This window comes from Anolis carolinensis, chromosome 2, assembly GCF_035594765.1.
Source record: "Anolis carolinensis isolate JA03-04 chromosome 2, rAnoCar3.1.pri, whole genome shotgun sequence".
Lineage (NCBI taxonomy): Eukaryota > Metazoa > Chordata > Lepidosauria > Squamata > Dactyloidae > Anolis > Anolis carolinensis.
The window spans coordinates 276,078,034-276,103,560 of NC_085842.1; the positions used below are offsets into that span (position 1 = coordinate 276,078,034).

The 25,527-nt window shown below is 39.4% G+C and overlaps 2 protein-coding genes across 3 annotated transcripts in view; one reads left to right on the plus strand and one right to left on the minus strand.

The window, feature by feature from the left end:
* LOC103277627 (uncharacterized) overlaps positions 1-5,305 on the minus strand; it is an 81,625-nt gene extending 76,320 nt beyond the window's left edge. For both annotated transcript variants that reach the window (XM_062972237.1, XM_062972236.1), the window contains exons 1-2: positions 5,185-5,305; positions 4,925-5,080 (exon numbers count right to left, since the gene is read on the minus strand). In XM_062972237.1, the coding sequence (XP_062828307.1) occupies positions 4,925-5,080; positions 5,185-5,301 (273 nt within the window). In that variant the 5' untranslated portion in view covers positions 5,302-5,305. The remainder of the gene's footprint in view (positions 1-4,924; positions 5,081-5,184) is intronic.
* riok2 (RIO kinase 2) lies at positions 5,270-22,228 on the plus strand. The gene is made up of 10 exons (XM_003216376.4): positions 5,270-5,439; positions 6,426-6,564; positions 7,750-7,866; positions 8,331-8,506; positions 10,058-10,146; positions 13,567-13,758; positions 14,434-14,526; positions 15,573-16,079; positions 17,545-17,641; positions 21,931-22,228. Exons 1-10 carry the CDS (start codon positions 5,374-5,376, stop codon positions 22,090-22,092), a joined length of 1,638 nt encoding a protein of 545 aa, XP_003216424.1. The 5' UTR covers positions 5,270-5,373; the 3' UTR covers positions 22,093-22,228.
* The last annotated feature ends 3,299 nt before the right edge of the window (positions 22,229-25,527 follow it).

Consider the following 25,527-nt stretch of genomic DNA (forward strand, 5'->3'; position numbering starts at 1 on the left):
CTGTAGCTAGAAACTGCATAATTATAAAACATACTATAAAGAGTGCAAGGGAAGACATGAATTTCCTAATACATTAGGACTCTACACTAAATAAAGGACAACATTCTCTCTTCTGCCCAGACCTGAAAATCTTCAGAAGCAGCTCTCGTGGTCTAACCACCATGACAAACATACCTGGGTAATTCAAAGATATAGCTATCTTTGAATCAGTAGGGACCTTGTAGCATCTTGGGCCCCTTGTACACTTCCATATAAAATCCAGATTACCTGATCTGAACTGAATTATATAGCAGTATAGACTCATATAATCCAGATCAAAGCAGATAACATAGACTATCTGCTTTGATCATTTGGATTACGTGGCAGTGTAGAAGGGGCCTTGGAGACGAAGAAAATGAAGCTGGTAGCATAAACTTCCATAAATTAAATCTCAAATGCATTGAGTAAAGTGTCTAAAAACATATATCTATAGCCAGACTGTGTGAATAGCCACAGAAATAGTTCTGTGGTGGTGAGGTAGAAAGTTCAATTTTAATTATGATTGTTGGGAGACAAAGAGAGGAAGGACATTGTTTAAGAGCACATGGAGCAGTGGATCTCAACATGGGGTCCCCAGATGCTTTTGGCCTACAGCTCTCAGAAAGCCCAGCCAGTTTACCAGCTGTTAGGGTTTCTGGGAGTTGAAGGCCAAAAACATCTGGGGGGCCCAGGTTGAGAATGAAGTATGATACTGGCTGGGAATCAGAAAGAAGTTGTGATAAATGTGAGAGGGATCTGCTCCTAGGCTAACTCAGTCCTTGCTATCCATCCACTAGCAAAATGAAACAAAATCCCAAATTTCACTGGCCAACCAAAACGCATAAAGCACAACAGGCAAGTGTTCACCGCACCACTGACTTCTTCAACAGGCAGAAGAGATTACAATCATACAGGAGAAGAAAAGAAAAGTGATGATGTTGAATTGTAGGCCTCCATTTTGTATCATGTTGCTTTTGTTGTAGCTCAATTGTTTCGGAAGCATCTCAGTACAGGCAAGTTCCCATGTGGCCCACTTGGCCATAAAGGAAACAAGACATAGGACAATAAAATTTAAAATTAGCAACAATAAAGTAACTCCCTCTCAGGATCAAGAGTAACTCTATCTTTTGTGAAGCCTATTTTCTATTTTGCCATTATTTCAGTCTTCTCTTCAATATTTCCTCGTACAAATTGCTTTTCATTTTGCCATAACCACTTATCTATAGTATTGAAGACTTAAAGTAGTGGTTCTCAACCTGTGAGTCCCCAGATGCTTTGGCCTTCAACTCCCAGAAATCCTAACAGCTGGTAACTGGTTGGAATTTCTGGGAGTTGTAGGCCAAAACACCTGGGAAACCACTGGTTGAAAACCACTGACTTAAAGCAATTATTTCCAATTTATCTATCCCTGAGGTGATCAAAGTGCAGGTCATAGGCTCCATCCAGACTCAGAACCAATTTATTTATAGTATTTGTAGTCTGCTATTAGTCACCCTTTGGATACATCTTTAAGATGTGATGAATAAAGTTACATTCCACCTGAAATCTTCGTAGCTTAAGCATATTCCAGAGCCTCTCCCACACAGCTGAATAAAATCCCACATTTTCTGCTTTGAACTGAAATATATGGCGATGTGGACTCAGATAACCCAACTAAAAGCAGAGATTGCAGGATTGTCTGCATAACATAAAAACACAATCATAAACCAAAAGATGCAAAAAATAACTTACATTATAAAATCCCGACACCCATAAAACCCATAAAACGACTTTACACAGAACATAAAACATAATAATAATAATAATAATAATAATAATAATAATCTTTATTTATACCCCGCCACCATCTCCCCAACGGGGACTCGGGGCGGCTTACATGGGGCCATGCCCAGAACAATACAATATAACAAAATATAACAGAACAACAAATCATAGCACATTAAACAACACAATAAAAGAAAATATACACTACATTAAACAAGATCAAAAGAACAATAAAACCAAGGGCGGGCCACATGAACACTAGGTTAAAACTCGGGGTGAGAAAGGAAGTAGGAGTAAAAACCACAAAGGACAGGGTCATAAAGTGGCGGTGCAATCTGGAGGACAAATATTGAAGGAGAGCAGCAAAAGGGATGTATGTAGTGATTACTCTCCAAAGGCACAACGGAAGAGCCATGTTTTCAGGTCTTTCTTAAAGGCTGCTAATGTGGGGGCTTGCCTAATCTCACCGGGCAGTGAGTTCCACAATCGAGGGGCCACAGCAGAGAAGGCCCTCTCCCTTGTTCCCACAAGGTGGGCCTGAGATATCGGGAGTGGGGACAGGAGAGCCTCCCCTGACGATCAAAGGGATCGGGCAGGTTTATGATAGGAGATACGGCCACGAAGGTAGGTGGGTCCCAAACTGTTTAGGGCTTTATAGGTGATAGTCTGCACCTTGAATTGGGACCGGAAAATAAATGGCAGCCAATTGAGATCCTTGAACAAGGGAGTGGATCTCTCCCTGTAACTCGCCCCAGTTAGTCTGGCCGCCGAACGCTGGACCAATTGTAATTTCCGGGCCGTCTTCAAGGGAAGCCCCACGTAGAGCGCATTGCAGTAGTCCAGTCTAGAGGTAACTAAGGCATGGACCACCGTGGTCAAGTCAGACTTCACGAGGTATGGTCGCAGTTGGCGCACGAGTTTTAGTTGTGCGAAAGCCCTCCCGGCCACCGCCAACACCTGTGCCTCAAGCGTCAACGCTGAGTCCAGGAGGACCCCCAAACTGCAGACCTGTGATTTCAGGGGGAGTGCAACCCCGTCCAGCACAGGTTGCCACCCAATACCCCGATCAGACGAGCGACTGACCAGGAGGGCCTCTGTCTTGTCAGGATTGATCCTCAGCTTGTTCCTCCTCATCCAGTCCGCCACAGCGGCCAGGCACTGGTTCAGCATCTGAGGGGCTTCCTTGGATTCAGATGGAAACGAGTAGTGGATTTGCATGTCATCTGCGTAGAGATGGCAACGCCCTCCAAAACTCCGGATGACAATGTAACATAACCATTCATTAAATCAAGCATAAATCAATACATGTTAAAACAGTCATGTGCAAACTTTGGCCCTCCAGGTGTTTTGGACTTCAACTCTTACAATTCCTAACAGTCCAAAACACCTGGAGGGCCAAAGTTTGCCCATGCCTGCATTAAAAGATGCTCCATAACAACCATCATCTTAAAGCTAATGAAAATTCAATTAAATTAAAATACCCCTAAAATTCCCATACAAGGAATTTTAAATTCACATACAAGGATGAGCTCTGAGCTGGCAACACCATGCCACATAGGTGAATTCCATCTTGGGCATAACAAGAGAAGAAAATCAAACTGCTAATGAGATTTAGCTAATTTGAAATGGGATGTTGGAAGAGAGTTCTGAAGAATCCCCAAAAGACAAAAAAAAATGGTCTGGGAGCAAATTCAGCCTCGCTAAAAATTTAAGCAGCGCTATACAGAACTTTAGATAGAGCCTGAGATGGCATGACTCATTAGGAAATATGCTAATGCTTGATAAACTTGGAGGCAATAAAAAGGAGGAAATGAACAAAATCTGGCTACCTGTAATTAAAAAACTCTAAAATCAGGACAGTAAATAAAGAACACTACTCAGAAAACAGGGGAATTCCAGACAGGAAACAAACAGGGCCAGCTAACACCTCCCAACAAAGGATTCCCCCAAGACAGGAAGCAGACAGGATTTGAAGCTGCAAGGTTATTCAAAGCTGGCCAATTGCAACATTCTTGCCTCAAACAGACAAGAGTTCTTTCTCTTACCCTTGACACTCCACAGATATATAAACCCTACTTGCCTAGTTTCCAACAGACCTCATAAGCTCTGAGGATGCCTGCCATGGATGTAGGCAAAAACATCAGGAAAGAATGCTTCTGGAATATGCCATATAGCCCGGAAAACCCACTGAAACCCAGAAAAGAGGACATTCCAGATGGATTGTTTCAGTCAAGGATCCAGTTTGGAGCTTGCAAAACCTGAGCAGGGGAATGGGTGATGAATGTGAGGTAATGAACAATCAAAATGTGTAGTCCACGCACTGCCTTGCCAGATAAAGAAGATATGTGCCATACAGGTGAACAATAAAGAACAAGTGGTTTATTCATCTTAAACCCAGGACAACATATGTACAATGTGCTCAGTTCCACCAACTCACATAATGTCCTTTTGGGAGCAATTTAAAATAGTCTTTCGATGTGGATAAATTCTTTCCAGCAGTTCATGAAGCAAGTTGTTGTTTATTTGTTCATTCGCTTCCAACTCTTCGTGACCTCATGGACCAGCCCACGCCAGAGTTCCCTGTCGGCTGTCGCCATCCTCAGCTCCTTCAAGGTCAAACCAGTCGTGAAGCAAAAGCACACCTCAAACTCTGTGTGCCTTTCTCTCTGCTTCTCTCTTCAAATTGTCTCTGTTAGCTCAAGCCTGAACAAAATTGACATAGTATCAAAAACTCCCAGGCTTACCGGCTCTCCAAACATGCCTCAACCGATCAGCTTCATGCAACTTATTTTGCAGTTGACACACACACATTAATTGATTTCTTACATATCGTAACAATGAGGGCTTTGGGGTGCCCCTCATTCATGTGGGGTTCATCCACACTACAGTTATCCACTTTGAAAACACTTTAACCGCCCGAAAAGCAGTGTTTCCCAAACTTTGGTCTTCCAAGGGTTTGGACTTCAGCTCCCAGAATTCCCCGCCATTGGCCAAGGCAGCTAAGGCTTCTGGGAGCTGAAGTCCACAACGGAAACATGGCTGGGGAAAGCACTGAGCATTACTTGAAGCCCTCGAAGGCGACTATTCGAAGTCTTTTAATTAGGCGGGGAAATCGACTAGGAGAAGTCGCTTCAGCGATTACCTTGGCTGCCGCCCGAGGCATTGGGACGGGACGCTGGCCGCGGAAGCTCATGGCGCTCTCGAAGGCTGCTTCCCGGCTCCTTCCTTCCTTCCTCCCGCGCGTCGCCTCTCCTAGGCAACGAGTCCTAGCACCTATATAGAGCCACCTTCTGCACACCTGAAAAAACGAGAGCCTTGGCTAGGAAAAAGCACAAGTGCCCGGCTGTAAACTTAAAGCAAAAGAAAAAAAAATATCAACATGGAATAAAGATGCAATAATACCCGAGCAGCACAAAATACTTCTATGGACTTTTGTGGTGCTGCAAGGACCCAGGGCGCCGAGGATGTCGGCCTTCTCTGACTGCGTATGCTCAGTGAGGGACGGCGTGGACTGCGCATGCGGAGCCGGAATCGCGTGGAGAACAAGGAAGGAAGCGCTCTGGCTGGCATTTTTGAGAGTTGGACAAAGTCATGGGGAAGCTAAATGTAGTTTTGCTCCGGTACCTTTCCCGGGATCACTTCAGGGTGTTAACGGCGGTAAGGGGCGTTTAGCAAGTTCCTGTTCTTAACTTAGGGTTGGCTTGTGGCCAGAGCAGGCCAAAGAGGGCCCTGTTGGACAGAGGCAGCCTCAGGGAGCATCTACACCGGGCATGATCAAACTTGGACCCTCCAGGTGTTTTGGACTTCAACTCCCACAATTCCTAACAGCCTCGGGCCCATTCCTTTCCCCCCTCAGCCGCTTTAGAGACTTTTAAACACAGGCTGGATGGTCATCTGTCGGGGGTGCTTTGAATGTGATTTGCCTGCTTTTTGGCAGGGGGTTGGACTGGATGGCCCACAAGGTCTCTTCCAGCTCTATGATTCTAAGAAAATGTCTATAAAAGGGTAGCAAAGATATCTGCAAATCTGGAAATCCAGCCTAGAAGATTTAAAGGCACAGACAGGTTCTTATAAGGAGATCTTGTTCATCAGATTTGTTTGTGTTGATAAATAACTCAATCAAGAGTAATATTATATTAGCCAATATTTTAAAATCAGAAGTAGGGCACACAGTAAGGATGTATGGATATATATACAGTAGAGTCTCACTTATCCAACATAAACGGGCTGGCAGAACATTGGATAAGCAAATATGTTGGATAATAAGGAGAGATTGAGGAGAAGCCTATTAAACATCAAATTAGGTTATGATTTTACAAATTAAGCACCAAAACATAATGTTATACAACAAATCTGACAGAAAAAGTAGTTCAATACGCAGTAATGCTACGTAGTAATTACTGTATTTACGAATTTCACACTAAAATATCATGATATTTAGAAAACATTGACTACAAAAATGTGTTGGATAATCCAGAATGTTGGATAAGCGAGTGTTGGATAAGTGAGACTCTACTGTGTGTGTGTGTATATATATGTGTTTCTACCCTGCCTTTCTCCCAGAAAGAGTGTGCACCATAGAATTGTCCTTGTAAAGACAGATAAAATGATAGTGTTTCTCATTCTCTATTTTACCGTTTCAGGTGGAGATGGGTATGAAGAACCATGAAATAGTTCCTCCCAGCCTGATTGCCTCTATTGCCAGCCTTAAGCATGGGGGATGCAACAAACTTCTGAGAGAATTAGCAAAACACAGGCTCTTGGCTTATGAGCGAATTAAAAGTGAGTATAACTGGTTGGCATGTATGCTTACAAATAGCGTTGTGTTGGAGGATCTCATTCTTCAGATTTGTTAGTATTGCCAAATGAGTCTTCAAGGGCATGAAACAATATTTAAAAATCAGTAGGGCACACATTTCTTATGAATACAATCAGAAGTTGAAAAAAAACTTCAGTTACCTAGAATATGTAATTGCTAACGCTCCATCTACACTGACCATTGAATCCAGTTTCATACTGATATAGAAGTACCGTGTTTCCCCGAAAATAAGACAGTGTCTTATATTAATTTTTGCTCCCAAAGATGTGCTAGGTCTTATTTTCAGGGGATGTCTTATTTTTCAATGAAGAAGAATTCACATTTATTGTTGAACAAAAAATTGAACATTTATTATATACTGTACAGTAGTTGTCATCACAAACCAGCATAACCAGACAAACTGTGAATCCTATGAAGAATTTCTTGTTACTACCAATATTTCCATGCACAACACTCTATGGTACATACATTTACCGATCCTGCATGCTCTGGTGTTCTGTTCGGCAGGTGCCGGGCATGCTTCCAAACACAAACTTTGCTAGGTCTTACTTTTGGGGATGTCTTATTTTAGGGGAAACAGGGTAAGTGGTTTCATTGTGCAAATGATTGCATAGGAAACCCTTGAACAATTTGAGGCCCGTATCATGATTATGCAAACCGCAGAGCACCGATGCTCATTCGGGGCTTTCTTCTACATGTTTTTGTAGGGGTTTGTTGCCTGGCCATTTGAAACTATCTTCAAACTGCATTAAATGTTCAGTGTAGATGGGCCCTAAGATGCCCTTAAATATCTTTGCTTCTGCGTTTTCAATACAGTCTGCAGTGTGAGTGTTTAATATTATATGATGCTGAAACAAAATCCATGTACTTTCCTTGGTAGAGGTCAAATCAGACACTGGAAAAGATTCCTTTTCTGTGGTTTTAGCTATGAATGGGTTTTTAATCAGTTTTGTTTATTTTAATATCATTAATACTTAATTCCATTTTAATGCTTATATATTTTTAGGTTTGAATTTTTTGGGGTTACTGTAAGCTGCTGTAACTTTATAGAGAAAAAAGAGGGCAATAATAATAATGTCTTCATAGTTTTTTTGCTTGTAATATACATACACATTTAACTTCTCGGTTTGTCTATTTTAATTCTTCAGCTGTTCAGGGTTATCGATTAACTAATGGAGGATATGATTATCTTGCCTTGAAAACTCTTTCTTCTCGACAAGTTATCAGTTCGGTTGGAAACCAAATGGGTGTTGGAAAAGAATCAGGTATTTGTGAACGTTGTTATTTGTGTATTGTAATATAATCTAGTAAAGTGGCTTAAATATCAGCCAGAGATTTTTTCTTTATGTATTCTAAAGATTTAACAATGATTCAGTGTTGCAAATTCTAAGGCTTCTGTCTGTTTGATGTATATCCTTACCAGTGAGATATATCCCACTGGTCTTGATCTGTTGAACCTTAATGATGTGTTCTTTAGAGACATATAGCTCTAGAACAGTGGTCTCTCAACCTGTGAATCCTCAGGTGTTTTGGCCTACAAATCCCAGAAATCCCAGCCAGTTTACCAGCTTTTAGGAGTTGAAAACCAAAACATCTAGGGACCCACAGGTTGAGAACCACTGCTCTAGAATCTCTTCAACTGTTAAGTGGGCAGTCCAAAAATGCAATTTAGATGTGCCAAAATTATTTTTGTATAATAACCCTAATGTGACTGCATTTTTTTTGAAAGACATTTATATTGTTGCAAATGAGGAAGAGGAGCAACTTGCATTAAAGTTACATCGGCTTGGGAGAACATCCTTTCGGAACTTAAAAAACAAGCGTGATTATCATAAACACCGGCACAAGATGTCATGGCTTTACCTATCACGGCTGGCTGCAATGAAAGAATTTGCGTACATGAAGGTATTAGTTGATGTTGGTTTTTTGAAGGGGGGGTTGGTGTGTGTGTGTGTGGGGGGGGGAGATAGATAGATAGATAGATAGATAGATAGATAGATAGATATAGATGCCAGATCCATAATAGGTAACTTGGGGTTCAAAGGAGGAAGACATCTATGGAGGTTTCTTTTTCTTAAATTAAATTGATGAATTTTGTCCACATGCCTTAATAAATTGGCTTTTGGATAAACAATTAATTCCTTCCTGCACCTCTAACCAGCCTCTTAATATCATCCAAAGGTGTCTTTTAATGTCTGCACCATACCTGAGGAAACAGTCACCTCTTGAAAATTCAGTGTGTGGTGATAATAATTTCACTATGTAATACGATTTTTGTTCCTGATGTTATAAATGTCATTCCCTAATTGATTCTATCATAAAAACATGGAAAAGGGTTATTAATCTGCAAAAACTGTTTTTTTGTGGGATGTCCGGCAGCACATTTTGCTATAGTTTTTAATGTATATCTCCTAGAGTATCAACTAATTCACCATAGTTTGTGGCAGCCACAAAAACAAAGTTTCTGAGGTATAATAAATACTTTCCAAGTATATACTGCACAATTAAATAGGAAATAACACGTTCAAACCAGGAACAGATTGTATTTTTCAAATTTTCTTACATAGTATTATAGATGTTCTAGTAAGTACTATTCAACAACAACCAAATTGTAACATATATATATCTGTATCTGTATAGGAGTAACATTTAAGTGCAGAAACCCTTCACACAGAACATAGTAAAATTAATTAATTTGCCACCATACATTGTAGGAATGATCCATTTTTAAACGTTGTTTTAGAAGGGCTTAGTTTCCTGGAGGGCAGATCTATCCTGGTAGAGAAGTAGCATCTCCAATTTATTTAATGGTATAGTCTGCCCCTGAATATAATTTGTTAAGGAGAGAACAGGGGCATAGTTGGAAGTATTACTTCTTGAGTTAAAATACCTGGAATTGGGGGTGGGGGTGGGGCTTCTGGATATTGTTGTCCCAAAAAATATGTTTTTAAACTATAAAGAGGAGCGGAGAAGAAAATGTGTATTTACTTCAGAATCTTGTCTTGGACTTCCTTGAAGGTTGTGGATGGCTCCTTTGAAAACAGGCTCCTAGATTAGATAGACATAGGGACCTCTTTATACAGAACCTAGCACAGTATTATTAACACTGACTAACAGGATAGGCTTTCAATAGGATGCTTCTTTCCTGGGGTGCAGGTATTAAACCTAGGGCATAAAAACATACTTTGCCACTGAGTGACATCCCCTTTGGTATGATTGTGTTGCACTCTTATACCCTTTTTTTACATTCTTGCAACTGGATAGAATTTTGCCTGGTGTCAGTTTACTTACAAGCACCTGATTATATTTAGGCCAGAAATTAGTATTCATTATTCAAACTATCAGACAATACATTAAATCATTGGACTTAACAGTACCTGAAAGAAAGACATGGATGCATTGCTGATGATCTAAAATTTGCCTCTGCTTTCCCTTTCCCCTTATTTTTTTGGCCAGGCTTTGCATGACAGAAAATTTCCAGTTCCAAAACCATATGACTACAATCGACATGCAGTAGTAATGGAACTTGTCAATGGATACCCACTGTAAGTAAGAATGCCTTCATGGCACAGAAAAATAATGTAGAAAAAATTGTGTTTTTAGGAGCACTTCAGTGTGGTAATATAGCTTGATAGACTGCCAGAAATAGTCTGTTGGTAGAACAGAGGTAGCCTGTTGTTTCTAGCTCATGGTTAGAAAATTATAGAATATATACACATATACTCAGTATAATAAAAGTGAGAGCACTGCAACTCCCGTCAACAATAGATCTGGACCAAAATTGGCACACAGACCCCTCCCCATGACCCACTTTAAGTCCTGTTTGTGATGGAGGACCATGGACAATTGGCATTGAGGGAAAAAAACCCACCAGGACTTAAAGTGAGTCATATTGTGCATGTGTGTCAAATTAAGTCCAGATCCATATCTGATGGGGTTTACATTGGTCTCAGCGATGGATCTAGACCAAATTGGCGCACATACACAACATGCCCAACTTTGAATATTGGTGGGATTGCGGAGGAATTGGTCTTGAATTTTGAAACTTATAGTTCAACCGGAACCAACCGATGATGGATCTGGACCAAATTTGGCACACAGACGGAACATGGCCTTCTGTTAATACTGGTGGGGTTTGGAGAAAATCAGTCTTTAATTTTGGAAATTACTGTTCACCTACATCCAGAGAGCACTGTGAACCCAAACAATGATAGATATGGTCCAAACCTGGGACACAGACCCAACATGCCCAACTTTAAATACTGGTGTGGTTGGAACAATGACAGATGATGATGGGAGTTGTAGTTTGCCCACCTTCTTACGTATTTTCTAATAGATCCTTTCTTAAAATCCAAAACTCAACAATGAATATTTTTTTTATATTTATCATTAAAAAACACCTAACCCAGGCATTGCCTAAGCTAGTATGGTACAAACTTCCCTTGATGAGGAGTCTGTTCTAATTCCCAGTTCTGAGGCTCATGTCTTCATTTTGAAAAAAGTGTATGTTGTGAAACCAGCTTACTGAGACCAGCTTTCTCAACAAGCCACTGGACCACAAAGCACAGTGTGGAAGAATATTGAACATTCATGAGCGCTCTTTTCAGGTTCAAAAACTTTTGGGTATTGTAGTTAAGCATAATTCTACATGAGCTAGCAATTTCTGCAAGCACTCATTGAAAGCAATGTACTTCATGGGCCATTGATCTTTCTCTGTGCTGGGAACCTTCTTTTCTGTATTTTTCAGAGCTGGGAAACACACAGCCTCTGTCTATTGCACCACTTATCTTAAACTAGATTTTCCCAACTTGGTGCATTCTTGACAACAAGACATGATATGGGAGATGATGGGAATTTAATCTAAACTAGCTAATGGGGAATGGCTGATAATTCAGATATCAGATTCTTTTCTCATTAATCTAATTTTGTTACTTATATGTTCATAAAAAGCTACTGAACTGCAGATGAAATTGAAAATTACCACATATGTAACTATTTCATACTAAAACATGTGATCACTGTCCTTAAGAGAAATTGTTGTTTTCAACTAACAACTAACAATTTTTAGGTGAGTTTTTCTGATTAGGTACATTACTAGTAATTTTCTTTTTAAATAGACATGCTGGCCCTTTGTCTTGGCAAAAAGCTAATGTCAGACTTCGACTTTGAGTACAATATCAGAACTTCCTTTTATTTTGTGTCTCTTTGTGCTAATACAGTTATTTATAACATCCGTTCAACATATTTTCTGGTGTTAACTTTTATTTATTTTTATTTGTTTTATAAAATGTCTAAAATGTGTAACCATACTATTTAAAAATGAAAGTAATTTCCCTTGAACTTAAAACAAACAAAAATTACTGAATTTGTTCAGCCTGTATTTATATGTTCACACTGCAAGTCCTGGAATTGTACCATTTGTGCTGTTAAGCTTTCTTTGAGACACTTGAAATCAAAACAAAAAAAATGGGGAAAAAACAGGAGAGAAGCTAAGATTGTGGAGTGCTTACAACTACTGTATTTCAGATTTTTTCCTCTGGAGTTATTTTAGCAACAATATGCAGTCTTTGCCCACAAAGTGCTGACTGTGTTTGCACAGCTGAAGGCATTAATGTCCAATCTGACCTTCATTTTTATTCTGGGATCAAGACTAAATCAGCTGCATTTGCAAAAAAAAAAAAGAAGACAAGGTCACATTATAAATATGACAAGGTAGCCATCTGGAGTGAACTCTTTAATCAAAAAGGAATCATTTTCAAAACTTGAATTGGATAGTAATAAAAAGAAAATTCCTTTTTCAGACACTCAGCATTTCCTATAAGCCCTTGAAATATCACACATACAAAAGATATTGCAAAAAAGGATAAAAGGATATCTTGATAGTATAAAGACTTTTTTTCTGTATGAGCAGTGGCCTCCCTAATGGCTGAAGAAGGTACTTTGATGGCTAAAATTTTTAAATATATATATATATATATATAGTTCTCAAACGGTTTTATTCATAATGGACAACCAGCAGTGATTTGGTATGAAGAGGTAATGTAATTTGCAAACCACATATGTTTAGGATTGTATGAAACACCATATAAGTACAGGAGATGCTTTGAGTACCATGCCAAAGGATAGAACCCCCATTATAGGATCACCTTTGCAGGATTGTTGCTTTGCAAGCAGCCTGTAATACACATCTAATCAGCCTTCTGAATGAGTCTTGTTCCTCTGTTATGAACAGTAACTGGTTCTGTTTTATTGTCTTACGCATTGATTTTATGTTATTGTATTCAAAGGAAGTTACCTTTATTTTTAAATATTGTTACCAGGAAAAGGTGATCTGTGTTTTGCATTGCTTGCAGGCAGCCCAAATCAGAAGGGGGCTCCTATGTTGACCAAACCTATCAGGCAGGCCATTGTTCCCGGTTTGAATACTTAGTATTTTTCTAGCTGTGCAGATACTGTGTGGATTGAGAGAAGAAGGGTGTAGTGTTCGTGGCTGGAGGATTTAAAATGCAATATTTTTGTTCAGCTTCCTTGAAATATAAAAGTATATTTTATAAAATGTGTTTGTATACATTGGGACCACAATAATGGTAGGCTTGGTTGTTCTTATGATAATTTAGGTATGTTTTTTTCTTTGGGAAAAATCCCCAGAAATTCTCAGGTAGACTAAAATTTACTCTGAAAATAATTTTATGTGAAACATCTTCTTTTCTTTATAGTATGTTTCTTAGATGTATCTGTTTATGTAGGTCACCAGGGGCATCTCATTTTCTAAATGCCCACCCAATGAATATGGCTTTTATATAGGCCTGCAACTGCATTGAGAATCAGATTTGTAGTATGCAAATTCACTAAACTGTCCTAAGGATAATACTAACCTAATATTGATTTCTCTTAATTTGTACATTGTTTTTGTTTATTGTTGCATTTGGTTTTCACTAGGTTGGTGTTTTTTATTTATTGTTTAGATGTCAAGTGCATCAGCTTGAAGACCCTGCTTCTCTATATAATGAGTTAATGGAATTAATTGTCAAGCTTGCTAACCATGGTTTGATCCATGGGGATTTTAATGAGTTCAATCTCATGTTGGATAATGAAGATCGGATCACAATGATAGATTTCCCTCAAATGGTTTCTACCTCACATCCAAATGCTGAATGGTATGTGAACCTCTTTTATGTATTATCAACGTGTGGCTGTTTTATGATAACAGTAGAACAAGGGTTGACAATAAAGTGGGAGACAAGGGCCACTTTCCATTTTCTGACCCTCCCAGACCTAATCTCACCCACCCATTTGCTAGTATTGTATACCCTCAAAATATGTTCTGAAGGAATGATGAGGCGAAAGGAGGTACTGGGGAGAAAATAGAAGAGGGTGATGTTTTGCACAATTCTCTGCCTTTGGGATGACTTTAGTTATCATTTTCAGATGAATCTTAGATGCTTATGTTCTGACCAAACTGCTTAACTACGTATTATTTCCTCTTTGTTTGCAGGGCCCTAGCTATGGAGGTTGCTATGTGTGTTCAGTAGGAAAGAGAATTGTTTGTAGTAAAATAAGTGGTAATTGAATTCAGCCTGAAAATCATGCCAAGTTTTTTAAAAAACTTGGGGGGGGTACAACAGTAGGCTTCAGGGGACACATCACCCCATGAACTGCACTTTCTTTGCCCCTACTTTAGATGGGACTGTTTTGTATGACTTTGAGAAATGTTTTCAAATATATCCATGTTTGTGTGTATTCGAGTTCACACATGCATTTTGACAAAGCTGTACTACTAAGATGCTGTTTGTAACTCAATTAATTTGCGGATATGTTGGGATTTTGTTCAGGTATTTTGACAGAGATGTGAAATGCATTCGTGATTTCTTCATGAAGCGCTTTGGCTTTGAAAGTGAACTCTATCCAACGTTCAAGGATATTAGGTAAGCTGCTTGGATAATCAGAGATCAAGAGCAGATTCTTTCTCCACCCACTGAATACAGTCCATTTTGGTCCTATTCTCTAGGAAGGCATTTGCCATTCTGAAATGTCAACCAGGCCTCCATGAAGGAACTCATAACTTCTTAGCTATGATTCCTGTAACTAAACCAGTATGATTTTTAACTGATGCAATTACATGAGGTCATTATATGTGAGAAGGACAAGGGTCATACCTTACATTTCCTATTCAAAGTGTAATTTTGGTCATCTTAGAAATGGTATACAAAGCACATATGTAACACCGGATACAGATTAGATGCTCTTTGGTAGGTGGTTTCCATTGGCTTATGCATTTAATTTTACTGATGGTGTTTTACAATGTTTGCTACTTACTTTGCTTATGCTAAAATGAAGACAAAAATTGACAGGTGTGCTGGTAGAAAACAAATTTGATGAGAGCTATAAAGATTAGTGACAAAAATTCTATACAACCTTAAAAAAATTATCTCCTGCTTGACAATAACATAACCCTGTTCCTGGAGTTATTTGGGGCACTGGTTCAGAGAATTGTATTGGTTAGACCTCAGCTCCAGTTTCTTAGATAATGGCAGGCCAAATACACCCAGAAACAGGGCTAACATTTGGTGCCCCAAAATTTGTGTTGACCAGTGTAATCAAGGAGGGTACTGTGGCCTGCATTAATGCCATGGATTGGGCCCATTGTTGGTGTTTAGTCCCATGTTTTGTTTTATGAGAACTTGTGGATTATTAAAAAATAATTTTGGTCTGAAAAAAGTCTCTAATTTTATAATGCTAAAGTTATTAAGGAGGGTTTACATTTTTGAATATCCAGGAACCTATTTCAAAATTTTCCTCTCTAGGACTCCCCTCCCCCCCCCCCCAAAAAAAAAGGGCAGCCTTGGGGCCATATGCAGCTCAGAGACTATGCTTTGTCCACTCCTACTTTGAAAGGATTGTGAAGGTTTCCCTTTAATAGATAAATATTCACGCTTTACTTCCTTCCTTTTTTAAAAATCTCTGTTGCTAGGAGAGAATGTTCTCTTGATGTTGAAATTGCAGCCAGTGGTTACACCAAAGAAATGCAGGAGGATGATGAGCTGCTTCACCCAGCTGGACCTCATGATGAGGGTCATGAAACTCTTGGTGCGCAAAACCCTGAAGAGGGAATAACTCTGGAAAATGGCATAGATCAAAAGGCTGATGCAGACTTCACAGATGAGGCGCAAGAAGCCTCTGAAGTTTTGGAACAAACTAGTGAAGAAGACAGTGCAGATGAAAGTGAACAAAGTTTGGAGCTGCGGGAGCTCAGCAGTGCCTTACAACAAGTTGAAGGACAAATTATTGCTACTGGCCATGGTGCTAATACAGAAGGCTCTGTAATTGATTTTTCTGAAGATAAAAAGAAAATTGAAAAATCCACCAAAATTGAAGATCAGACAGGTCAAGGAGAAGATCCTGCTGACAAAGAATATGAAGATGAATGCCCTGATCTGATTGATTTGTCTACAACAAACAAAGAATTCAGGCCTTTCAGGTATAAATTTGCATTGATCATTCAAAGGCTTTCCCATGCTTTGTTTTTTCTCTTTCTTAATCTGAAAAATGCATATTTCTTATTTTAAAAACCCCTTTGAAGTACTAGGGGTTTTTTTTATAAAAAAAGAAATATGCCATTTCCAGATTTAAAAAACTGGAACTAATTTTAAATGTTAACACACAATGCATTTTCCCCCTGAAATCTAACGTTTTTACTGACTGATGCATTATACTGACCACGTCCTGGAATTCCAGTTGTTACACATTGCCATTTGTGGAATAATAATAAAATGGTGCTGCCTATACATCTCAGGGTCATTTCATAGTACAGTAAATTCAGTCCTAATTAATCTTGCCACCCCAAATTATTTATGACATCAATATATATATATACACACACACACACACACACACACACACATATATTACATCAGTCCCTGTTCACTCTTCATCAATTCTGTGCACCAGAAAACCAGGATGAACTAGTAGGATAGCTTAAGTATTCACCACCATGCCCTGTATCTTGTTTAATGAAGTTATATATTTTTTGCTTTTTTGTGGAAGATTGAAATTAAAAAATGAAACTGCCACATCCAGATTCAATAGAGGTAGTCACTCAAGCTGTAACAGTGTCAAAGCAGGCACTCAGGCAATGGTACATTTGTGAAGTCTGCATATGGCTATCTTCCTGCAAGTTTGCAAGCAGTAAAAGACAAAGTACATGAGCAACTAGGAATCAGTGATATTCATAAGTAATATGAATATCACTTATGGGGCCAGGCTTAGCTCAACAGGCTAAATGGTAGCTGCAGAAAATCCTGCCGATCGAAAGGTCGGCAGTTCAAGCCCGAGTCGGGGTGAGCACCTGCCATCAGCCTCAGCTCCCTGCCCACCTAGCATATCGAAAGCAGAAATGTGAGTAGATAAATAGGTTCCGCTTTTTAAAAGTGGGGAGGTTATAAAAGGCGCCCATAAGGCAATTTGATCCTGAGGACGTCTAAGGACAACAAAGCTCCTCAGCATGGACAGTTGAGTGACAACACTCCCCGTGGCCGGAGTCAAGCACAGCCTCCAGATGCTGGAAATGGAAAAAATGGGGAAAGCTTTTACCTCAGTCTATGTATTGTTTGTCCTTGTTAACTGTATAATGGCATTGTGCCGTATATGTGTTCTGTAATCCGCCCTGAGTCCCCTCGGGGAGATAGAGTGGAATATAAAGTATATTATTATTATATTGTTAATACCGGTAGACGAAATGCCCTTGAGGAAGGTGTCCCTTTCATTTCATTCCAGCAAGTTTTTAATGGCTACTTTTCGTGGTGAATATTGTCCCCATTATCTCTATTCTGATGAAAGTTAATATTTGTAAAGGTAAATGCTTCCAGCAGACTTATTTTGGAAGTAGAAAATGATAAAATTTGGATTAAAAGTATCTGAGTGAAAACACGCTTTCTGTATTGCAGAGATGAAGAGGCCTTGTTTCACATCAATGACCACAGAACAAGAACCACAAGTGTGACTTCAGTGGGCAGTGCTGGAAGCCGGTCAACAATTCCTCCAGTAAGTCTTACATAATGTGCCTAGGATACAGTCTCCCAAGGTCTGCTATCTTACTTTCTTACTTACACTGCCTTGGGCAGTGTAATTCTGCTTTCAGTAAGCTCTTTATACTTCTTTTGGAAATACCTGTATCGGTTGCCTAGTATGAATCTTGAGTAACACAAAACCAGGATCCTTGTGACCCATAGTTGAAAAAAGTATTGTTATTTCTTTACTCTTAAATTTTAATTATCCAGAATCTACAAAATCTTAATTAAAATTTCTCTATCGCTTGTCAGAAATGATTTATCTTCTAATTGAATCCAGATGAGCTACCTCTTTTGAAGACATGAACCTTTGGGTTTGAGATAATGAACTGTTGTAGTTACCTCTGAAGGTCATTGGGGGTTCTTTCTTCAAGATAATATTTTTAAAATATTCATTAATTTTATCTCACTCCAGGGTAATGTTCTTACCGAATCATATCAATGGCAATGCTTCAGCTGCTGCCATGGACCCAAGACTTTGATCAAACCTCCAATTTGGCTTCCTTACTGTACACTGTGTACAATCAAGGAAATGCAAATGAACAAAGGGCTTGTTAACTATCCTTGCAGTTGCTTTATTTCAGATTCCTTCATGTCTCTACTAAACGGTGGTTGTTTCTTTTATACAAGAGTGCCTCCAAGTGGCTATATAATTTATTGAGCAGCTTGGGCCACTGAGAAGTACAAGGAAGTAAAAAAAGAATATGGATTTGGAGATTTATGTTGCCTTTTTGAAACATAACTTAAAACAGGCTTATTCTTATTTCAAGTGTTTAGTTGCATGTTCATTCGTAAACACTTTATGCATTTTAATAGATGTAATGACTAGGAAAAATATGTCTTGAACTGATGTTTTCATTTGTCTGGTTTAAAATTTTGTAATTACTGTATTTTGTAAGTTCTTATATGCTATCAATCGTAAAATGCAGATGAATTATTGTGCAGGGTGAGTGTGTCTTAAAACTGAATAAGTACAGTAGGTACAAGCAGTCCCAGAGTTACAAACATCCAACTTACAAACAACAGACTTAAGAACAGCATGAGACAACAGGAAGTGAGAAAAATCTACCCCTCAGAAGGGAAATTCACTCATGTAAGTGTTATAATAATAATAATAATAATAAATAATAAAAATATCATTGGGAAAAGGTATCTCCACTGAAGCTTTCTCACCAATCCTTGTTTCCACAACAAACCAAGTTTCTCAAAATGCAATTGTCACAAGGACAGAAAAGTGAGGTGAAACCTGAACCGAGGAACAGACAGCAAAACAAAGACCACAGGTTAACCTTTCCCTATGCTATCCAAAGCATGCATGCATGCATGCATGCACAGTCTCTCTCTCTCTCTCTCTCTCTCTCTCTCTCTCTCTCTCTCTCTCTCTCTCTCTCTCTCTCTCTCTCTCTCACACACACACACACACACACACACACACACACACACGTGTGGCTGGAGTTACACGTATAAAATGTGTGTGTTTTGACTTACAAATTCAACTTAAAAACCTGTCTTGTTTGCAATTTGTATTATGTATTACGAACAAAAGCAGAAGTGTCCTCAACACATTCCTCTTGACCAGACTCATAGATGGAGGTGGAATGCATTCCTCCTTTGTTTTGATGGAAGCCCAACATGACTCTCTCCCCCCCTTCAACAGGATTGAGAGCAATCTGGCTGACAAAGGAGCTCTCCCCGCTTTTCATTACGAAATGGAGAAAACATACCAGAGTTAAAGCGTACAATCTGAAAGGTTAACAAATTCCTCTTCTGAAATCCAAGGATCTTCTGACAAAAGGAATAGACTGGAAACAATACTGTCTTTGTCTCTTGGATTCTTTAAATTCCTGTTAGAAAACAACCTTTAAATTCCTTTGCTAGAGCAATCAAAAGGGGTAATTCTCTTTCTCAAGAATCTTAAGAAAGTAAATGGCTTGCATCAACAATTGCAGTTACTATATAAGAAAACATGCAAAGGAACTAAAAATGTAAGGAGTTTTTTTAAAGCAGCAGCTTTGAAATAAAAATTCTAGTTGTACATAAAGACCATGGGTTTTTTCTTCATGGTAATTCACTACCAAAATATGGTTGTATGTGGGGTTTTTTTGGGTTTTTTTTTTAAAGGCCCTTTTGGATAGAGCTTTAAAGAGAGTTCTACCCTAGAGATAAAAATTCAGCATAGGAAAATAAAGAGGAAAATATCCTGTGCTTTACAAATTTCCCACTTAAAGTTCCACTGCTCTTTATTTTGAAATCCCATCCCCTGGTCTCCCCTCCAGTGCCTAGAGACTTCTGCTTTACCTAGAGATGGCAAACTTGCAATATTAGAGATGCAGTAAAATTTTAAAAGCTGTGATTAGTTTGATGTCCCCATTTCTCACTTCATTGAATATGGAGCCAGTTCATTGCTGGATTGCAGGCATATTCTTTGCATAATTTGCTGGTAGAAGCTTGCTTGCTTATTTCTTCAGTATCTCATCCTTCTTCCAAATGAGCTCAAATGAGTGTGTTGTCGAAGGATTTGATGACAGAAATCAGAGAGGGCCCTTCCACACAGCCATATAACCCAGAATATCAAGGCAGAAAATTCCACAATATCTGCTTTGATCTGGGTTATCTGAGTCCACACTGCCATATATTCCAGTTCAAAGCAGATAGTATGGGATTTTATTCAGCTGTGTAGAAGGGGCCTGAGTTGTGTAGTTTCTGGGCTGTATGGGCGTGTTCTAGCAGCATTTTCTCCTGACGTTTCACCTGCATTTGTGGCTGGAATCTTCAGATAAATTGGGTCCTGGTCCATTTCATGCTTATGAGCACCTGTAATGATCACCAAGGTGAAAGAAGAAAGTGCAAAAGCCAGGCTACATTTAAACATCAAGAAAACCAAGTTCATGGCAACCACACCTATTGATAATAAGGGAGAAAACGTGGAGGCAGTGACAAACTTTATATTTCTAGGCGCAAAGATCACTAAAGATGCAGACTGCAGCCAGGAAATCAGAAGACGTCTACTTCTTGGGAAGAGAGCAATGGCCAACCTTGATAAAATAGTGAAAAGCAAAGACATCACACTGGCAACGAAGGTCCGCATAGTGAAAGCAATGGTATTCCCCATAGTAACCTATGGATGCTAGAGCTAGACCATAAGGAAGGCTAAGCGAAGGAAGATAGATGCTTTTAAACTTTGGTGCTGGAGGAAAATCCTGAGAGTGCCTTGGACTGGAAGAAGGTCCAACCAATCCATCCTCCAGGAAATAATGCCCAACTGCTCACTGGAGGGAAGGATACTAGAGGCAAAGATGAAGTATTTTGGCCACATCATGAGAAGACAGGAAAGCTTGGAAAAGATCATGATGCTGGGGAAAATGGAAGGAAAAAGGAAGAGAGGCTGACCAAGGGCAAGATGGATGGACGGTATCCTTGAAGTGACTGGCTTGACCTTGAAGGAACTGGGGGCGGCAGCGGCCGACAGGGAGCTCTGGCGTGGACTGGTCCATGAGGTCATGAATGAATGTGAATGAAGAAGAAGAAGAAGAGTAGTAGTGATCATGATGTTCATTGAGATTGATGAGAGTCTGGAGATTTGAACGTAGCTCTCCTAGGTTCCTGCCTAGCACAGTGATCTACATCCAGGCTACTCAAAGTGATGATCCATTCAGTGGTGCTGCCAATCTCAAAGTCATTAGCAGTGATCCCTGTTAGAGTTTTCAGGAAAGACAAAAACAGTTGTGATCAGTGAACACAAAGATTGTAAAAGTCCCTGACATATTAGGAAAAAAATTATTGCCAGATAGTTGGGAAGCACTTATCACAATCTTGGCCATGCAGAGTTGTCTATCTTGTATCTGATCAATGATTCTATATGGCATACAATTAAGATATGTCAAAACATCCAAATATATATTCATTAGATGACTGTATATATATGGGGTACTTTTTTCAAAGTCCTGTTACTTGTCTCAGCCACCAGGTGGAGTTGTATCTCAAAATATGAATGCTTTCTAAAATACTGTGCATTCCACTCAGCTTTTGCATGTCTTCCTTTTGATGTATGAATACACTCACCAGTTTTCAGACCTTTTCCAGGTTGTTTATTCTGAGATGTCAAGAGAAAAGAATCATTGTCCATTAGTTATAAAAAAGCATTTCTTGGTTAAAATGTGCTAAATTGTGAACTCATTTTTAAGGTGTGAGTGGTGTATACATCATGTCTTGAGTGTGATATGACATGCAAACAAATTTAATGACTGGCTTTTGGTCTTGTAGGAATTGGTCAGACAGAAGATCAAGCGCCAGCTGACTAAGCAGCAAAAAGCTACACTCAGACGGCGTCTGCAAAAAGGAGAGGCCAACGTATACACCAAACAGCGGCGAGAGAATATGCATAACATCAAGTCAAGTTTGGATGCAGCCAGCTTCTGGGGCTGACGACATGCAGAAATACTTTCTTTTTTTCCTTTGTGTTATAGAACCCCAAAAGCGAAATGTTAAGTTCTTTATATTGTAACCCAGATATGTTTTGGATCCATACATGGTGATTAAATGTCAATCTATAAAAGTCAAAGTACGTTCTGTCTATCTGTTTCTACCACAATGGCTGTTGCTAGGTGAAGTGGCCCTCTGTGATGTCACAGGGAAAGAAAGGTGATGTGTATGGGATGAGGGAGGGGCCACAAAGAGAGCCATGTTGCCAGGGATACATTATGAGATAGACCCTCAGAGCTGGAGAAGAGAGAAAAGGGGATGGAAGGAAAAGAAAGAAAAGGGGAAAGAAAGGAAAGGAGAAGGAAGGGTGAGAAAGAAAAGGGGGAAAGGTATGGGGGGAGGGGAAGAGAAAGAAGAGATGTAAGTAGGGGGGTTGTGACTCCCCCGACACCAGGACCATGTCAAGTGTATATGCTAGTTAAATTTATTGGCGGGACCATAGAGTGACTAGGCTCCTAAAGTGTATTGAAGGCGAATCCATTAAGCCACATCTTAGGTGTATCCAATGTTATTTTCTTTGGATCCTAGATTACTGTGTTCTCTTTATCACAAACTGCAAATTCCCGAGTTGTATGAATGAGACAGTTCCCTCTTACCAAGGTCCGTCATGGTACCCACATGACAGGGTAACAAAAGAGTAAACACAACCTTCCTATTTGCCTGGCTTGGTATAGGCCATCCTTTTGTTTGCCCCCATCACTACCCAGTTACCCACCACCACTACCCCCTGAAGCCAGTCAGCTGCACCAGTTGGCTTCTAGTATCTAGGAGTTTCTTAGCATTTGGGAAATTCCATTCTTATCTTCTGGAATATAAAGAAAGGTTTATGCCTGCGTTTCAGTAGAGCAGTGGTTCTTAACCTGTGGGTCCCCAGGTGTTTTGGCCTACAACTCCCAGAAATCCCAGCCAGTTTTCCAGCTGTTAGGATTTCTGGGAGTTGAAGGCCAAAACATCTGGGGACCCACAGGTTGAGAACAACTGCAGTAGAGCATTTTCATGTTACTGTTTGAGAAAGCCTTAAACAGTAATAGTCAAAGGAAGTAAACCTAGAGCTATAATCTCTGACATTTGGTTACTTAAATGAACTTAGAACAAGGCTGACTAATTTCTAGTCCACTAATGTGCATGTGGACAATAAGTTTCACTGTATTCAGTGTAGCTTACTCTCTGGGAATTATTACAATTTATAGGTAAGACTAATAGTGTACATACTTAAAAATACACTGCATTGAATATCTTCAGTGTTTGTAAATGAAGCTAAGTAATGAAATGATATCCATGCAGAAGATTTAACTACATACTGTATGTATAAACATATTTCAAATCCACAGACTTAAGCTGCTCATGGCTGTTAGTTTCATACCTCTACCTCAGTTATACATTCATTACCATTAACACCATTAACTTCTCTCTGACTGAATTGCCTTAAAGTTTTGGCAACAATGGATCTGACATTTTTATCAGTTTCTGAGCATGAATAAAGCTTAGATGATATAACATAAGTAGATATTTAAACCCAGAAATTTGCATTTGGTTTTTCCTTCTCTCCATATCCCCATCATGTATAAATCCAGCCCAACTGGACAAGTAATAAAAGTGATCTTGTACAGGCCTGGCAGTCCCTCTGTCTTGGAGTGGGTCTGTGCAACTGGTAATAAATTGTGTTCCTATACATTCCTCAACTTAAAGGTCAGCCTATTATAGAAGATCTTGAAGCCTTTGCAGCCAGAGCCACTTGCCTAAAGTCTTGTGGTTTTTAGAGCACATAATCTATTCTAGCTTTTAGACTGAGTTTCCACTAAATATATTAATGAATGTTGAACCAGGTTATGCCAGTAGAATTACAGGTATCATGTTATGGAGTGTACAAAGTATCCGAGGCTGTTGAAGATAAGTAACTTGATTCACAAGGATTCTTCTAGGGTAGCATGAACTGACATTTCATTATGTAATACGAACAACTAGCAAAATTTAAATCCTTAATTCTCACCTACCTTTACTCACTGTTCCTCAAAAGATCTTTCAACTCATGGGAGCTTCAAGTGAATTTAAATGAAAAGTACAGCGAGATCCAGATAGTTACTTTTTAGTGCAGCGTTTCTCAACATGGGAGTCGGGACCCCTGCGGGAGGTCACCAGGGGGGTTCAGAGAGGTCTCCAAAGGTCAGTATTTTCTGTTGGCCATGGGGGTTCTATGTGGGAAGTTTGGCCCAATTCAATCTTTGGTGGGATTCAAGGCGTTCTTTGATTTTAGGTGAACTATAAATCCCAGCAACTACAACTCCCAAATGTCAAGGTCTATTTTCCCCAGACTCCACCAGTGTTCAAATGTGGGCATCTGTGTGAAGTTTGGCCCAGATCCATTATTGTTTGAGTCCACAGTGCTCTCTGGATATAGGTGAACTACAACTCCCAGACTCAAGGTCAGTGCCCACCAAACCCTTCCAGTTTTCCTGTTAGTCATGGAAGTTCTTTGAGCTAGGTTTGGTTCAATTCCATCATTGGTGGAGTTCCAAATGCTCTTTGATTGTAGGTGAACTATAAATTCCAGCAAATACAACTCCCAAATGACAAAATTGTCCCCCCCCCCCCCAACCCCACTAGTATTCAAATTTGGGCATATTGGGTATTTGTGCCAAATCCTGCATATCAGATATTTACATTATGATTCATAACAGTAGCAAAATTACAGTTATGAAGTAGCAACGAAAAAAATTATGGTTCGGGGTCATTACAACATGACGAACTGTATTAAGATGTCATGGCATTAGAAGGGTTGAGAACCATTGATTTAGTGGTATTGACTGGAGACTTCATATTAAGTCTAGAAAATATAAGCAAGATTAGACCTTGGTAAGTCTTCATTTTCCCCTTTAGAATTTAGATGTTGAGGATTTTGTTCTAAATTTCAATAAGCAAGGCATGGGGAGAGAGCAGAAAGAAACTGCTAATTGTATTTATGACAGGAAAAGGTTTGTTAGGGTACTTGAACCTTTGCTTCAGTTGGAGTGAGGTTTGTGGGGTTTAGATTGCAATCCCTTGCACTGAATGGGACTTCTAAAGAAGCATGCGTAAGGTTGCACTGAAAAAGGGTTATGTCATTCTAAGCCATAAGCTAAGTATTCATTTGCCCCTAAGATTCATTTTATTCAGTTTATGAAATACTCCTTTGGAGGTAGAAATGGAAAAGGGAAGAATTCAGTCTCTTCATTGTAGCATAAAAAGAACAGCAGAATTCTTGAAATATCTGAAGCCATCAAAGGTCACCATAAAGTTTACACAAGGGATGAACTCTGCAGTGCTCCATTTATATTTCATATGTAGATTCAAACAAAAGTTTGCTTTATTTATTGGGAACTTCAGGAAACAGGGAGGTTA